Raw genomic sequence first — 17,206 nt, 5'->3', positions numbered from 1 at the left:
CTCTGTGATATGATTCTTTTAGTTCTCTTGGAAAGATACCCAACAGAGGGATGGCTGGGTCAAATGGAACCTCTAATCCTAGTTCTTTGGGGTATCTCCATATTGACTTCCATAGTGGTTGCACCAGTCCGCACTCCCATCAACAATGGAGAAGTGTTCCTTTCTCCCCACAACTCCGCCAACATTTGTTATTGTGTGATTTCTTGATAGCAGCCATTCTTTGTGGGGTGAGGTGGAATCTCAGTGTTGTTTTCATCTGCATCTCTCTAATGACCAGTGATGTGGAGCACTTTTTCATATATTTACTTGCTGCTTTTAATTCTTTGGCTGAGAAATGTCTGTTCATTTCAGATGCCCATTTTAGAATTGGGTCTATATTTGGAGGGGGGGGTTGTTTTGAGTTCTTTATATATTTTAGATAATAGTCCTTTGTCTGAGGAACAGCTGGTAAAAAGTTTTTCCCACATTGTAGGTTGTCTCTTAGTTCTGTTGATGGTTTCTTTTGCATTGCAGAAGCTTTTTAATAAGATGAGATCCCAGTTGTTGATTCTATCTGCTAGTTCCCGTGCTACTGAGGATTTGTTCATAAAGTCTTTTCCTATGCCAATGTCTTCCAGAGCTCTGCCTAACATCTTCCAGCAAGTTTAGTGTTTCTGTTTTGCTTCATTCATTTTTATATCATTCATTCTACCCAGTACAAAAAATTGCCAATAATAAGTACTCATTTTGAGATGAAATGAAAGGCAACCCTAAGTTAAACAGAGCTATATATTTTAAATAAAACACTATATGCAATGTAAGTTAACTTTAATGCAAATTTTTCTTTAAGTGGAAAATTAGATAATACCAGCACTACTGCAAACCCGGTATTTTAAAGAATAGTAGAGGCAAGGTCCCTCCCGAGCATCTTGAGAACCCATATTCTTGGAGCACAAAATTGCTATATAGGAATACCCTCTCCCTTGCAAAAACAGAAAACAACTGTTTCACCCTCAAACATCCCTTCAGCACCTGCTGTATGCAAGTCATGGAGACAGGTGATGGGGGAGACATGGGATCCTCAAGTGTTGCCTGCAGCAGGCTGTAGGAATTCAGATGGGAAATTACGGCAGGGTGAGATTGGGCATATGGTCCGCCATTAGGGTCAAAGCCAGGGCTATAAGAAAACACAGAATTCCGAACTTGAGTTTAAATCCTCACTAGGTCTGAGGGCCTGGGCACGCTACCTTGTTTTCTCATCTGTGAAATGGGAGTAACACTATTACATTGCCTCACAGTTCTATTGGGAGATTCAGGAGTCTTATTAGGAGCACATGGTGGATGAGCACTCAGGAGGCTGAGGCAGGAGTACCGACTCAAGTTCAAGGCCAGCCTGGACTACACAGCAGGATCCTGTCAATAAATAAATAAATACAAACAAGAGCACATGTACAACATCAGTCCAGCACCCGGCACACAGGAAGAGCAACAGATGTTGGTCATTCCTATCCCTGCGGGGAGCGGGGCTTGGGTTGGGATGGGGAAGATCCAGACAGGCCGAATGCTATAAACTACATACAAATACATAGAAACAAGCATTCGAAATGCTGTAAGAACCATCCAATATACTCAGGGTTAAAATCAGAACTTTATAGACCAGGGATTTAGCTCAGTGGTTCCGTTGCCTGCCTTGCAAGTGCAAGGACCTGAGTTTGATCCCCGGTACCAAGAAAAGAAAAATCAGAACTTTATAGCTTTTATGGTTTAGATCAAGGATGGCCCCCTAAGTTCTCATGTGCTCAGAGGAAGGGGTTTGGGGGAATGTTGGGATCAGGAAGACACCATACTCATCAGTGGATTCATCCAGTGGTGAGTTAGACACAGTGTGTACAACTGGGAGGTGGGGCCTGGCCAAAAGGGGCACTCACTAGAGGCGTGGCCTAGCAGGGTGTAGCTCCCTCCTTGGCCTCTCCCTTGCTTCATCCTAGCTGCTAAACCTTCTTCCACCATGCCCTTCTACTATGCTGTTTCTGCCTTGAAGCCGGCTGACCACAGGCTAAAACACAAGCCCAAATAAACCTGTCCTGCTTTAAGTTGTGAGTGCCAGGTATTGTGTCTCAGCAACAAGAAATGACTAAACAATGGCCTGAAATTTTAAAAACTCTGTTAAAAAATGCTTTTGCCAAGTTAAAGTCCACACAGTGGCAAACTGCTGCATGTATTGTTAAGACATGTTAAAGATGTATTTGGTCCTTCTAAGTCTGGAACTTCACTGATTTGGTTATGGCTAGGTCTAATCACAGTGAATTTTTCATTAATAAATTTAACATCATCTAAATTGGACTTTTTTATTTACTATTTTAGTGGAAATTATGGCTGGAATAAGTACAGGAAGGGCTTCACAGAAAGGTCTAGCTTTTGTGAAGGTATGGAGAAAATACACACTGAAGCACTCTGAGTGTATAGCTCAGAGGTGGGTGTTCTTTCACTGAGGTGCAGAAGACAATCTTTCTTCACGAGGGACCACAGCACTCAGTTCTCCACTAAGTTCTCCTAGTCTTGATCTTGTGCTGGTCAGCCTTGTATTGTGATGCATTCCTGGGTTCACTGCAGTGATTGCTCCAGTCATTAGTTTCAGGCATGGTCTCCCAATGGTGCCATGCAGACTTCTTGAAAGCTGGCAGCCTCTCAAATGATTCACTAAAAAGCCTCCAAATAAATGACAGCACTGGTACCGGCTCCTATGGAATATAGTTTCAGATCTCCTTGAGAATATCTAGCATACAGATGAGAAACTAGCAACCCATAACCAAATCTGGCCAAAGGGGCCTGGAGCTCTGGCAGGCTCCAGAGTAGGTATAAGAGCAGTTGGGTATCTGCAGTTGAAAAGACAATCTATTTTTAAAAGTGGGACTCTATCACCTGGGTCACTTGTAATGGACAAGTCTTCTTCACTCATAAAGCTTTAACGGCAGGATAGCTCTCTTTTTTATCTTCATACAGCTTAACTGATACTCTGTCTCATTGAGTTCTTGAACAACCCAAATACCGTGTGAAACAGATGTGAGAGCATATAAAGTACCTGAATAGGGTTTGCCTGGCGCTTTGGCAATGAATTCTTCAACTTCCAGGAGTGGAGCTACCATGCAATACTGTTCACACAGCACCTTTCAGAGTGTCAGCCACACCACGGATGGGATCATGCTGCCCATATGCTTAGGATGAGCAAGATTAGCGTCATCACTAAACAAGAGCGTGTGCTGCTTAATGAACATGCAGAAAGGGATGCGGCTGGTGTAAAACCGATCCAGAAAATACTGAACATTACTGTTCATGAAGGACCAAAGCCAAACTTCTCCTTGTACTCAATCACTCCTTGTGCCACTGTGGGATCGACATCATCGTGTCCATTTCTGACTAATGAGAACTTGTAGCAAGTTATCTAAGACCTGTGGATTCTCAGGGCTCGCTCTTATTTTTGTATTCTAAAAGCTCCAGAAAACTGCATCTATCAGCTCTGAACCAGTCCCACTGAAGGGCACTTCAGTAAGATTAGGCAGCAGCCTAACTTCGCTCCTGATGGTAGCCAGCTGCACAGGACTTCAGTAGAAACGTATGAAGTTTCTTCACATGCATTATTCCCCCCTCCCCCCATGCACTGTTTCTGAAGTTTTTTTTCTTTAGGAATCCTCACTCTGCCACTGTGGGAAGTAGCCATAGACTCCAGAGGCTCTGTGATTCCAGATAAGGGGCTCTGGCTGAGATCCAGGGCTCATATTCCAGAGAAACTAGCTCAGCTGTGCTCCCTGGCGGAGTTGTCTCCTGAGACCTGTGAGTCTACGAACTGTCTGATGGAAAACGGAGAGGGCATGCAGCACCCAGGAAGGGCTTGATTTGCTTTGGCACTGGCAGCTGCAGCAGCCGCTGGCACAGCTACACTCTGGCATTCTCTCCGGAGCATCCAAGAGACTCGCAGCAAAGTCCTGACAGCCACGAGGGCCTCACAGCTGGGCGGCACAGCGAGGGTGTGTTCACATCTCAGCCTCTCTCGGCCTCAGGGCCGCTGGTGCAGCCCTGCTGAAGCAGCAGCTTGGATTATTTTGTAAAAAGCGTGCATCTTTAAACTGCATTATGTTTGTCATACACGTTTTTGAATGTTATTTTCCACAACGAAGCATTTTTATAAATGAACCTCATGTACTTGGTGTTGATTTATCTTTTTCATCTTTGATGCAAGGGATCTAGCTCTTCCTGGCATTACTTTAAGTTCATGTCATTTCAAAAGAATAAACCAAGAAATGAAAAGTATATATATTAAACTTACTCTAAGACCATCCCTTCATACAAGCCACAGTCTCTAACCTGCCAGTCACTGTCAGGCAACAAAGGGATGTAGAAGAAGAGTTGAGTCCCCTGGAATGCAGGCGAGCGCGTAACCCATACCGGCTACACCAGTATAGGAACACTGGGCTGTGCAAAACTAAGATGGGATAAGGAATCCACAGAAGGAGAAACCAGTATTAATCACACAAAACTTAAAGGCAGGAACCAGAGAAATGGTGTTGCTTGTTCTTAGCAAGAAAATGACATAATAAAAGCAGAATCTTTGGAGCCCAACTCTGGGGACTGAATAGCATTGCTGTTAATGACTGGTCTGACCCTCCCTTTGCCCTTAACATTTTAAATCTTTCCAGAGTTGATGTTTTCGATTTGACTGCAGAGGAGCAGAGAAAAGCAGCTGTCCCTTCTGCACTGGCACCCAAGGACACATGGGTAGCAGGCTTCAGAAATGAAATGCAGAAATTTTCATAAGAGACTCAGATCTACCAAATCTTTGCCCATGGGTATCTCATTTGTTTTCTTGAGGAAGAAATTTGTTTTTCAAAGAGAATTTCCCATATTTTTGCATTAAAGAAAAAGCTCGAGCATTGTTTTTTTCAAATACACCAAACAAAGCATTACTAAACCACTACTAAACTACCTGTGATGGTAGACTGCAGATCCAGGCCTGGCAACACTTGCCAGATGTGGTGGCAGGAGACTGGGGAACAGGGAAGAAAGGGCCGCAGGGCCACTGATACGAGGGGACCCTCAGCAGGGTCAAAGAGTACAATTTAAGGGGATGAAGAAGGAGGTCCCTGCCTGATGGCCAGCTCTTTTCCTGCAGAATTGTAGAACGAGGTTGATAGCAGAGCTGTTTGGACACATAACCATCAAAGACTATATTAAAACACAATGTAAAGGGCCTCCCAGATTCTGTCTCGTTTGGCCTGCTTTCTGCAGCAAGACATCATAGGTCTTTCCTCAAAATCTCTGGCTTCCCCACTGAGTCAGTCTCAAGTACAAACTTCTCACCCTGCAGTTCTGCTGTTCCAGGTACTGTTTCATTTAGTTTTGCTTCTACTCTGGTCTTCGCTCCCCCTGCCACCTGCCAGGAGGAGGTGGAGGGCTGAGACCAGAGTAGGGCATTCTGAGAACGGAGACTGAAAGGTGGGACAAGGCAGGAGGGGAAGCCATTTTCTCCTGAGAGGTCTGGGTCCTACCCCACCCATCCATCCCTTCATGCAAATTCAAAATTTCTTTTCTTTTCTTTCTTTTTTCTGGTACTGGGGATCAAACCCAGGGCCTTCACTCTGTTCCACTGCCAGCGCTGTTTTAACTTTTTTTCTTTTTGGTTGGTATAGGGGATCAAACTCAGGACCTTGCACTTGAGAGGTAGGCGGCGGCACCACTAAACTCAATCCCGGCCTCCTTTCTTTTATTTCTTTATTTTTTGGAGACAGGGTCTTGCTCAGTTACTAAATTGCCCGGGCTAGGCTCAAATTTGTAATCCTTCTGCTTTCTCCTCCCAGAGTTCTGGGATTATAGGAGTGTGCCATTAGGCCCAGCTCCTTTCTGACAATTGAAAACCCTCATCCTACCAGAACATCCTTGCACTTTGGTCCGCAACAAATTTTCTGATTCTGATGTACTTACTACCTTATCTGTAGCAAACATGGACCCACCGGGGTTGTGCAGTGAGGGCGCTGGGTCCCTTAGCTCCTACTGTGTCCCTCACCACACATTAGCAACACAGGAACGTCCCAAAACCAAGCACAGTGACTGGTATGTCACAGATTGTGCAACTTATACTAAGTGATGGTCTCAAAGTAACTTTGTTGTGTATTACTTACTGGTCTTTGGTTTATGCTGTTGAAATAACACAATTTCTCTTCAGGAATTAGTAAGTAGCCTAAGTTGCAAGGAAATTTAGCTAGGTAAGACTGGAGCCCTTAAAAGAACTCTCTTTATTCTCTTCATGGTATTTTAACCTTTCCTTCCCTTTAGTTTTTAGATCTTTGTTTTATATTTCTATAAATTTAACAACAAGAAAAGATAAAACCAACCTTTCTGTAATGGAAATTTCCATTCAAAATAACTAGGTCAAATAGATTATCATGTTTCTCTTTTCTCACCATTTAAAAAGTGCAATTGCTTGTTAAAAAACACTGACTTGGGGCCGGGGTTTTAGTACAGTTGTTCTGCCACCTGCCTCACAAGGGCAAGGTCCTGAGTTTGATTCCCTGGTACAAAAAAAGGTATAAAAAACACTGACCTCTGGCAATGAAATTTTCTTTTTATTGACTTAGACTGTGCCATTGGACAGAACGTCTTTCACATGTGGTCTCAAGGTGATGTAAGTATTGTTAAAAAATAGTTTTCAGCTGGGTGTGGTGGCGCACACCTATAATCCCAGCACTCGGGAGGCTGAGGCAGGAGGATTGCTGTGAGTTCGAGACTACATGGTGAGTTCGAGACTACATTGGGCTACATGGTGAGTACCAGGTCAGTCTCAACTACCTAGTGAAACCCTGCCTCAAAACAAACAAACAAACAAACAAACAAAATAGTTTTCACTGGGTCAGTCTGTACTAAAGCAGAATTTGCTCAACTCTTAGTAGCCAATTGCTCTGTGAATAAACCATGTCCTACAACGGATAATTCCAAATACATAAAATCTTAAAAAGGATGAAGGTGTAACATTACAGTGTGAATAGAAGAAAGTAACATAAAGCTGTAATTTCAAACTAAAAATAAATCCACAACAATCTAATTAAGCATGGCTTTAACAATGGAAAGATAATCTTCCTTTTAATCTCTACCAATCAGGTTCTTACTAGATTATAGTGTTTTCTTTGAGGGATTCGTAACACAAAGGCGATGAGAAAGAGAGGAGTGGTTGAACTGAAATGACCCTTCCTAGTAGTCCTTTCTCTGAAATGTTAACATTATATTAAAAAAAAGGAGAAAATGGGAGGAAACAAGCAAGTAAAGGGGAATCAGAAAACACATGCAGAGAAAGAACTACAGAAAAAGCAGGCATTTAAAGAGAAAACTAAGAGGTAAGTAAAGCCTTATTTGATGGAAAACTCCATTGAACACAGGAAATAAAAAGACTAATTTTAACAAGAGTCACAGAAGGAAGGAAGGAAACTTCTGACATGAAAATCAAACATCAGGAGGAAGTTATGGAATCTTATTCCCTACAGTACAGAAAAATATAATGGAAGGTAAAAAAGGATAACTTTATTTTATTTTATTTTATTTGAGACAGGGTCTCGCTATGTAGTTCAGGCTGCCCTTGAACTATGTAGCCTTGGCTGGCCTCAGACTCATGGGGATCCTCCAGCCTTAGCCTCTCGAGTACTAGGATTATAGCTGTGCACTACCACACCTGGCAAGAAGAAATGACTTCTGAAGGGTCTTCTGAAGCGATAAAAGTTAAAGCCAAGCAGGATGGCCTGTAATCCCAGCACCTGAGGAAGCCAAGGCAGGAAGATCACAAACTCTGGCCCAACCTGGGTAACTCAGTGACTTAGCAATACCTTGCCTCAAAATAAAATAAAACAAAAGTTAAAAGGACTGTGGATTTAACTCAGTGAGAAAGCCCTGGGTTTAATGCCTAGTCTCACAATCAATCAATCATAGTCAAAATAAAACAGTACATGAACTCTGAACAGCATACAAAGACAAAAAAAAATTTTTTCTGAATCAAGGTATAACAAGAGATTCCCTGACTTCTTCTTCTTCTTCTTTTTTTTTTTTCTTTTTTTTCCATACTGGGAGTTGAACTCCAGACCTTGTATTTGTGGGGCAGGTACAGAGCCACTGAGCTAAATCCCCAGCCCTCCCTGACTTCTTTTAAGAACAAATCTTAATTCAGGTGTAGGGTTGATAATAACAGCAGAGAGATATGAAAATATGTGAAGATTTTTCTGGGTACACTTAGGATAATCTATAAATATTTCACTATATTTAAGACTGTAATAACCAGTGATCGTGCAAAACCTAAAGCATTATCAGTGCCCCTTGGAGCGGAGAAAAAGGAGTACTTGACACAAAGAGAGGCTTGCAATTTTAGTGAGACTTTCCCATACTGAGAGGGTTACTGTTGTCAGAAACAGTGCCAAGTATCTTACATGGATTTTTCTCATCTGTTTCATAACAATCGCATGTGGCTGGTACTACTTTAGAGAAATGAAATAACTTGACCAAAATTACATTGGTAATTACTAAGTCATCATGCCAGAATTTGAACCAAAGTCACTGACTGCAAAGCTGGTGCTGTCAACCTACAAAAAGCACTGTGCTGCAATCCCATTACCAGGGACAGGGTTGAGGCTCAGAGAACATCACTTAAGGACTATTGACAGAGCCAGGATCCAATATAAGTTGCAATCCGAAGCCATGTAGCCTGCTCCCTACTCATTCAACAAATAATTTGGAATGTCCACCCTGCACCAGGCCTTGGATAAGTACAAGGGAAAGATGATTAAGACTTCTCTCAGGAGACTCAGAGCCAAAGGAAGAGTCCAGAGCCAACTGCTTAAAGTGTGGTCCAGACAGCAGGTAGACACCAGGTAAAAGGCTGCTAGAGCCATATTAGACCCCAATCCAGACCTACTGAACTAAAATCTGCTCTTCAACAAAGTTTCTGTGTGTATCTCATGCACAGCAAAATGCCTGCGACTCGTCGTACACAGAAGCCAGGACTAATGGCCTGAAGGAAGTTAAATCAGCCCAGACTTCAAATAGAGAGGGGGAGCAGGAAGCTCACAGTTGAGTCAGTGTTGATTCCAGGCATACATGTCTATGACTAAAACCCAAAATCAGGTCATGAAACAAAACAACTGAACTGGGCAGTTTTTTTTCTCCCCTCCCCCTGGAACAGTAGTTTTTTGTTGTTGTTTTGTGTGGTAGCAGGGATTGAACTCAGGATCTTGTGCTTGTGAGTCAGGCGTGGTGCAATTGAGCTAAATCCCTGGTCCTGGAATAATAGGTTTGTTTTTTGGCAGTACCAGAAATGGAACTCAGGGCTTTCATCCTAAGCTACATCCCCAGCCCTTTTTATTTATTTGTTTTTTTATTTTAGGTCTTGTTAAGTTGCTCAGGCTAGATTTGAACTTGTGATCCTCCTGCCTCAGCCTCCCAGAGTAATGAGATTACAGGTATGCACCAGCACTCCCAGCCTAATGACAGGTATATCAGTGGCCAAAATGGCTCTACTCTATTTCTAACTAAATTAAAAAAAAACATGATTTTCATTGTCTCCTGGTAGGGAGTTTCCAGGAAAAGTTATCAACTAGCTGCCAGGTGATACAAGATCAACAGTTTTCAACACTTTCTCTAGCCTCCTAAAAAAAGAGGTACTGTTTGCTAAAGTTCACTGTTTGGGGAGGGGTGGTTCTTTAGATTCATCTAGCTGGTCCTGAGGGCTGCTTAGCTGCAGAGTCTGCAGGAACAAGGGGTGCTAAATCAAGCCAATGCAGTGAGTCAGACCACAGGGGGCGCTTCAACAAGATAGGTGGGGATCTCGTCTGGTATTTGTGCACCAAGCTTCATGCTGTCCTATGTTGTTTTTAATTTCATTGTCCCAGAACCAAAAGTGAAGCAATATTCGTGATCTATGGCAGTGAAGGAGGGGCAATAAAATAAGGAAAGAAACACATTATAGCACACTGCATTGAAATAGCAGGACAAAATTCTGCAGAAGTGGCCAGCACCCCGCAGTTCCCCTCTCTCTGACCCCACTGCCCTTGTCCTAGTCTATGGGGAAGTGAGCTCATCTGGGCAGCAGGCCCACATCTGGGTGAGAACAAGCATTCTGTCTACCACCTGCAAGTGGTAATCCAAAATGTTATAACAGTCTCAGCAAGTGAAACTTTAAAAAAATCAAGTTCAAATTCTGTTACAAATGGCTGGGTGTGGTGGTGCACGCCTGTAATCCCAGCACTCAGGAGGCTGAGGCAGGAGGATCGCTGTGAGTTTGAGAGCAGCCTGGACTACATACATAGTGAGTTCCAGGTCAGTCTCAACGACATAGTGAGACCCTGTCTCAAAAAAAAGAAAAAAAAATTCTGTTACAAATGACTCATATTAAGGCCCTTTAGACTACACTGCTTCAAGACCAAAGCGTTGTTATAAAACCAAAATGTCCCACTTGCCTTGTCAGTCAGCAGGGACTAGCAGAAAACACTCCAGGGCACAGGGCACAGAATGGCAGGAAGCTAAGCAAAACCTAGCTTTGAATCATCCCAAGCACTGCCACAGATTCTGAAGGATTCTGACAGACCTGTATGTGACTGTGGCCAAGCTATATATGTAGGTATGTTCGCGTGTGTGTATGTATTTATATGCTTAGCCTCCACTTCCTGAATTGTAATTAAATTTTAAAATTTTCTCTCATTTCCAATATACCTGCTTTACATGATGGTCACAAGGATATGTGGTAACACCTTTAAAACACGTGACATTCAAGAAATGGTAATTATTAGTCATCATTACTCAAAAAATGGTGAAAGAAGTAAATTCGAAAACAAAAAGAAACACCCTAACACACAATAAACAATACCTGCATGATAATGAAGGGAATTGTCTGAGTCGGGACTTAACCTTCTTTCAAGGTAGGAAAAATGGAACTTAGAGGGTATGTAAATAATGACAGCTAAATCCTTTGTTGGGCTTTCAGTTATACACTATACCACTGGACTGTCCAAAATGATTTCTACGAGGATGGCTGATTAGTTGACAAATGTTCTTATCCTCTTGTATCCAAGTTTCCTGCTGACCCTCCCAAATCATAGCAATGTTGGTGCTCTTTAAAAAAAAACTTTATTAGTATATGTTTGTGATACATAGAGATTACTTCCAAGTTGGGTGTTGATACATAATAGTATTACATCTTGATCATTTTTACCCACCCCAGGTCTCCCCCTTCCTCCCTCCCTTGATGCCCTTCCCATCTCCACAGAGTCTACCCCATTTCTCAACGTGGCTCTTTTATTTTGTTCTTTTAATTATGTGTAGTTTGCATCTCTCAGAGAAATCACGTGATATTTCATCATTTGTGATTGACTTACTTCTTCCCTCAGTATTATGGTCTCATGATTTATTCATTTTCCTACAAATGAGTCAAATTTATTCTTCTTTATGACTGAGTATACTCTACTCTGTATAAATGTCCCCTTTTCTTTATTCCTTCATCTGTTTCTAGACATAAAGGTCCTTCTATGATTTAGCTATTGTGAGTTGTGCTGCCACAAACCTGTGTGTGCATGCAGGCTGTGATATGGTAACTCTAGCTCTTTCGGGAAGATGCCCAGGACAAGTAGAGCTGGGTCAAATGAAATTTTTAGATTTTTGAGGAAACTCCATACTGATTTTCACAGTGGTTGTACTAGTTTACATTCCCACCAACAATGTGGGTTTTTTTTTTTTCATCACAACCTTACCAAAAATTTGTTGTTTCTTGAGTCTTTTTGTTATTCACTGAAATAAGATGGAATCTCAGTGTTGTTCTGATTTGCATTTCTCTAAATGGCCCAAAATGCTGAACATTTTTTTCACTTCTTCTAAAAGTATCTCTTTATTTCAATTTACCATTTTTTGATCAGGTCTTTTATTTGGGGGCGGATCTAGCTTTTTGTTTTTGTTCTTCATATATTCTAGATATTAGTCCTCTGAGGAGTAGCTGGCAAAAAAGTCTTCCCATGCTGTAGTCTCTTCTCTGTTTTCTTTGCTGTGTGCCACTGCTGTGTTTTACTAAACTGTCCTGGAGACCCTACTGTCTTTTCCCAGCTTGTTAAGAGGTGATGCCACTAACTCCCAAGCTAGAGAGCTTCCTGCTGAGGAGTCACATAGGTCAGCTAAAAACAACTAAGTTGGAGAATGCCCCAAACGGCTGAAAGAAAATACATTTGGTTCTACTCTTACAGTTTTATAAATACAGACCCAAGAGTTGGGAGAGCTTGTCCAAGGTCATACCTAAGGGCAAGAGCTTCCAAGCCTCCCTCCCCTTACTGCTCCTTTCTTTCTTTCCTTTCCTCTTTTTCTTCCTTTGTATTTTTTGAGACAGGGTCCTACTATGTAGACCAGGCTGGCCTCGAACTCATTTGTAGTGATCCTCCTACCTCAGCCTACCAAGTGCTAAGATTCTACACATGGCGTCACACCCAGCTGAGCCCTCTTTCTACTCTGACTACTTCCCCTCCTTTGCTTTCTTTTTCATTTACTATTTCTCTATTATAGTCTCTAACAGAGCCATGTGAACCCAACTGTTTGTATTATTATTTAAAATCCACCCTACAAATAGTGCTTTAATAACAATGCACTTGTTCCTAGTTTTAATACTGGATTATTGGCAAATGCAACTTTGACCATTTCTTGATTGAAATGTGTACCTATGTCTATTCCCTTTATAAAGACCATCAATAGTACACATTCAGATATGAGATGCAGTGAAATTCAAACAGTCTGTCTAATTCATAAGCACAGAGCTTTTTAAAAGTTTAGGGTGGTTGGGGTCCAATGTCTTTATACATTTTTACTAGACTCAACTGAAAGATTTGAAAAGATGAATAAATTACTTTCCTATTTGCTTCAACTGCTATGGGAGACTATGCCCAACAGATGTCACGCAAGAAATTCAAATTGCATCTTCAAATGGAGCGTAACTTTAGTAATGAATAATTCAAGAGAAAAACAGAAATCCAGAATAAATTTTTAGAGCTATTTCATTCATAGTGGAAAAATACTCACCTATTTATTTGACCATTTTCTACCTCAGTGAAATCATTGGAATCATTGCTAATGTTATCATCCTCAGGCACTGTCATATTTTGCAATTCAGTTAATTCGAGTCCACTTTTGAAATGCATCATGTTTAGAAGGAATGTAGTTCAAAAATCAGTCCAAATTTCTCCTGTTCTGAGAGTATTCAAAGCAGATAACAGCAAATATATGTGCTTAATATCCCTAAAATATAACAAAGATAAAAAACAATTAAACATATGGCAAATACCACTGATTAAAATGAACTATTGCAAGTACACAAATAATTTACCGAAAATGCAACTTTCACATATCACCAATAGGCACAATAAAGCAATCTTTGTATATCAAATTATAAAGGCTGGGCCGGGGATTTAGCTCAGCGGTGACACCGCCTGCCTCGCAAGCACAAGGTCCCAAGTTCGATCCCCAGTACCAAAAAAATGAATAAATAAATAAATTACAAAAGCTCATCTCTAAATTTTATTTTGTCTTTCAAAATTTTCCCTCCACTTTTAACTGTAAAATGAGTCATGCCCTATAATCTTATGCTTATGTTCACAGGAACACTATCATAGCAGCAGGCAATATAGACACTCTTATAGAACACTGTGCTCAAGTGATTCGGTGCTTTTAATGTGTCAGGTCACACAGCACACGTATAGCTGGGTACAGACCTCAGAGACACAGAAGCACCCCCGATGAAGCAATCCTACTTTCAGAAAACCATGAGTTCTACATAAAAGGCATCACCTAGGGATCAACTACCCAACCTGGTGGTGAACTGGGCAGTGGACAGGTTTTGCTTTGAAACTGAGCAGATAAGATAAGTTTATCCATCAACTGCAAGAGATTAAATCAATCTCTTCAATGAAAGCACTCCATGTCAGGGAATTAGGGAATTAAAAATTCATGCTCAGGGGATTTTGGTTAATCTACCAGCTACTCTATTTTCTCATCAGAAATAAAACATCATCAGAATTCACATTTTCTCCCACATGGATTACTGTACTTTATATTTTTGAGGGATCACTAACTGGATTTAAGGAACAGAAAGTTTTGGAGGGACAGCATCACAGTAAAAAAGGTGGCCAGAGAGGCAAAGGCAACGTCAAAAGCAAGGCCAATCTATGCGTGGCAGCCTCACCAGACACCCTCAGTGAGGGTGGGGGCCTAGGATAAAGCAGAATGTCCAAGAGGCTTCTTTCAGTATACTTCCAATGGCAAACCACCTTGGAGAACACTCTGATATTTTGTCAGATCCTGAATTCTATAAGATGACTGACTGTGACTTACTTAAGAGACAGAACTCTATGGTACCTAGAGGTATCCTAGTATATGCCAAGAAGCATTTCACTCAGTGATGATACTTTACGGACCCACAGAACGTGTCCTAAAAGGGTATTTTTCAGATACTCTCTTCTCTTTCCACACCCAGATCACATATTCTTTTTCTTTCACACAATCTCCCTTCTAGTATGAAACTTTCCTGATTTCAGGATCCTTTAAAACTTCCAAAATGTAAATACCGCCTAATATCTCAGGTTCCAGGAACTTCTTCCTTCCTGCAGGCAGGCCTCTCCTGGAGGTCAGGAAATCAGGACAAGGATATCTGAGCCCCATGCTTCCCAGGCTGAAGCTGGGTGATCAAGCTGCTACAGTGGTACAAGAGACTGGCCTTTCCGGGCCTTGACACAGCGGGAAGGGTTCCCAGGCTCTTTACTGTGCAAAGGCTGAAATGCGTTCAGACTCTGGACCCATTTCAGCTCCTGGCCCCTCTGATGACAGCTGTCTCAGTGGGCTACACTGGGTGATTTCTAGAAGCCTTGAAACACTGACTTCCCCTAGAAGACCACCTCTAAGGCTACAGAAATGACGTTACATGGCTGGTGGGAGCTCATCCAGGGGATGGAGTTTCCAATCCATGTTAAGGATTCTTTTTCTCTCTGCACCAGACCCAAAGTTTCTGAGAAAAGAGGTGGATCAATAATAGCTCTGGAATCTACTGTTTATATTTAAACTTTCATATTGCGCATGTATGTGTAGTATATAAACAACATACACATAACTAGTTAGTTAGAAAATGGGCAAAAGACAAAGGTTTAACACAAGTCCTGGCACTAAAATAAGGCAGTAGTAGGCAAATGTCAGTCCAAGCTAATCACATGGAATGCATTTTTATTGTTATAAAATAACTTATTTGAAATCTAATTTGTTCTTAAAAATCAACACTAGAAAACAAAAGGGAAAAGGAACAAGGTTAGCGATACCTATCATCAAGGCTGAGGCTGCACTGAAAAATACTATTCTTTCAATTTATCAAGTATCTATTGAGTGCTATGGAGTTCAGAAAGTTTGAAAAATGTCAAATTCTGGCTAGACATGGTGGCTCATGCCTATAATCCTAGCACCCAGGAGGCCAGAGGCAAGACCCTGTCTCAAAAAAAAAAAAAAAAAAAAAAAAAAAGTAGTCAAATTCAGAGATCTGAGACAGCTTCATAAAAAAGTTACTTTGAGCTGGACTTTGAAAACTTTTTTTCCTTGTTCTAAGTGAGTAAACACAGGCTCACTGTAAAAATCTTTAAAACAAACATTGTAAAAGAAAGGCCACCACCCACAAATGGGCCACTGTTAGATATTAACACATTTACTTACTTTTCTTTTCTACCCTTTTGTCCCTTATTCAGTTTTTCTATTTCTGTCTACCCCTCTCTTTTAGTAATTTAACTTTGGGAATTTTATAGTTTTTAACCTCTTTTTCTTTCTTGGAGCATTATACTGTAAGCATCCTGAAAAACAGTTTTTATAAAAATACATTAGCTCCCTATAAATAAATTATACAGGTTTCTGTAGAAAACACAATTTTGCAAATGGAGTAAAACAAAGAGAAAAGTCACCTGTTATCTCAGCAAGCAAAGTTGATCACGGTATAGGTATTGCCATTTAGCCTTCCAGAGTTTTTCTGTGAGGATAGATATGCCTCCCAGTACACAGCACACACTCAACGAATACCTGTAAAACCAAACAGTGTGAAAAGAAATATGTGTGTATTAAGAAGATGAAAATTATGCCACTGAGTTTTTAGACAAACATATTTTTTCACTCAATGTGACATTATTTTCTTTTTTTCTTTTGGTACCAGAGATCGAACTCAGGTCCTTGTGCTTACAAGGCAGGCGGCAGAACCACTGAGCTAAATCCCCGGCCCTACGTGACATTATTTTCTATCCTGAGTTCCGCCAGTAAACTTAGGTCCACACCATTACTGCTCATGCTCAGTTACTTCTTTTTTTGAGACAGGGTCTCACTGCATAGTTGAGACTGACCTGGAACTCACTATGTAGCCCAGGCTGGTCTCGAACTCACAGCGATCCTCCTGCCTCAGCCTCCGAGTGCTGGGATTATAGGCATGAGCCACCACGCCTGGCAGTTACTTTTTGACTGTGCTAGAAATGGACACTCAGCCTGTACTGCCAGAAACTCAGACTGCTTGATGGGGAAGACAGGGACAGGGGAAAGGAGACCTGACTGAAACTTAGCAGAGGGAGCACGTGGTTAACCTACAGAGGGAGGAAGTACGGGGTGAATTCAAGAAACAAAGAATTACAGTTTCACTGAGAGATTAAGACACAATCATTGGGCCATATAATTAATTAAGAGGCAAACTGGAGTCACTATCTAAAGATCTTTACGTTAGCCATAATTACCATCTCTCAACATTTATGGTAGGTTACAAATTACAATTTGCTCAGCATAGAGCACTTCTGATACCACAATTTTGTGAGACACTTAAGCATTATCATCTTGCTACAGTTACTGGTATACATTACAATAGTACCCTTGTAAAATACATAAGCTTACTTTTTACTCCACATGTTGTTATGTATCAAAGAAGGAAATACACAAACTTGTCTGGTCTTAAGTCACTTAGAGTCTTTTTGAGCAAGCAAGGTCATCCCACATAAAATGTCAGTGTAGCATAAAACATTTTATACAGTAGATATCAAACCACATGATGGGTCAAGTCCAGAAAGATTCCAGAGCCACATATAAATATACACATATAATATGTGTACATACATATGTGAAGGAAGGAAAAAAGTAAGGAAGGTAGAAAGAGAAATACATAGGGCTTGAA

At 41.2% G+C, this 17,206-nt stretch overlaps 1 protein-coding gene and 1 pseudogene across 3 annotated transcripts in view; both read right to left on the bottom strand.

Annotated features, from left to right (window-relative positions):
* Nucleotides 1–17,206, bottom strand: part of Slc38a1 (solute carrier family 38 member 1) — a 72,203-nt gene that overhangs the window by 39,153 nt on the left and 15,844 nt on the right. For all 3 annotated transcript variants that reach the window (XM_010638360.3, XM_010638363.3, XM_033763572.1), the window contains 2 exons: nucleotides 15,966–16,080; nucleotides 13,057–13,272 (listed from right to left, as the gene is read on the bottom strand). In XM_010638360.3, the coding sequence (XP_010636662.1) occupies nucleotides 13,057–13,178 (122 nt within the window). In that variant the 5' untranslated portion in view covers nucleotides 13,179–13,272; nucleotides 15,966–16,080. The remainder of the gene's footprint in view (nucleotides 1–13,056; nucleotides 13,273–15,965; nucleotides 16,081–17,206) is intronic.
* Nucleotides 2,440–3,697, bottom strand: LOC104872196 (annotated as a pseudogene).

Source organism: Fukomys damarensis, unplaced genomic scaffold, assembly GCF_012274545.1.
Source record: "Fukomys damarensis isolate Sample0158 unplaced genomic scaffold, DMR_v1.0_HiC HiC_scaffold_15, whole genome shotgun sequence".
Classification (NCBI taxonomy): Eukaryota; Metazoa; Chordata; class Mammalia; order Rodentia; family Bathyergidae; genus Fukomys; species Fukomys damarensis.
This window is presented reverse-complemented; position numbering and strand designations above follow the sequence as displayed.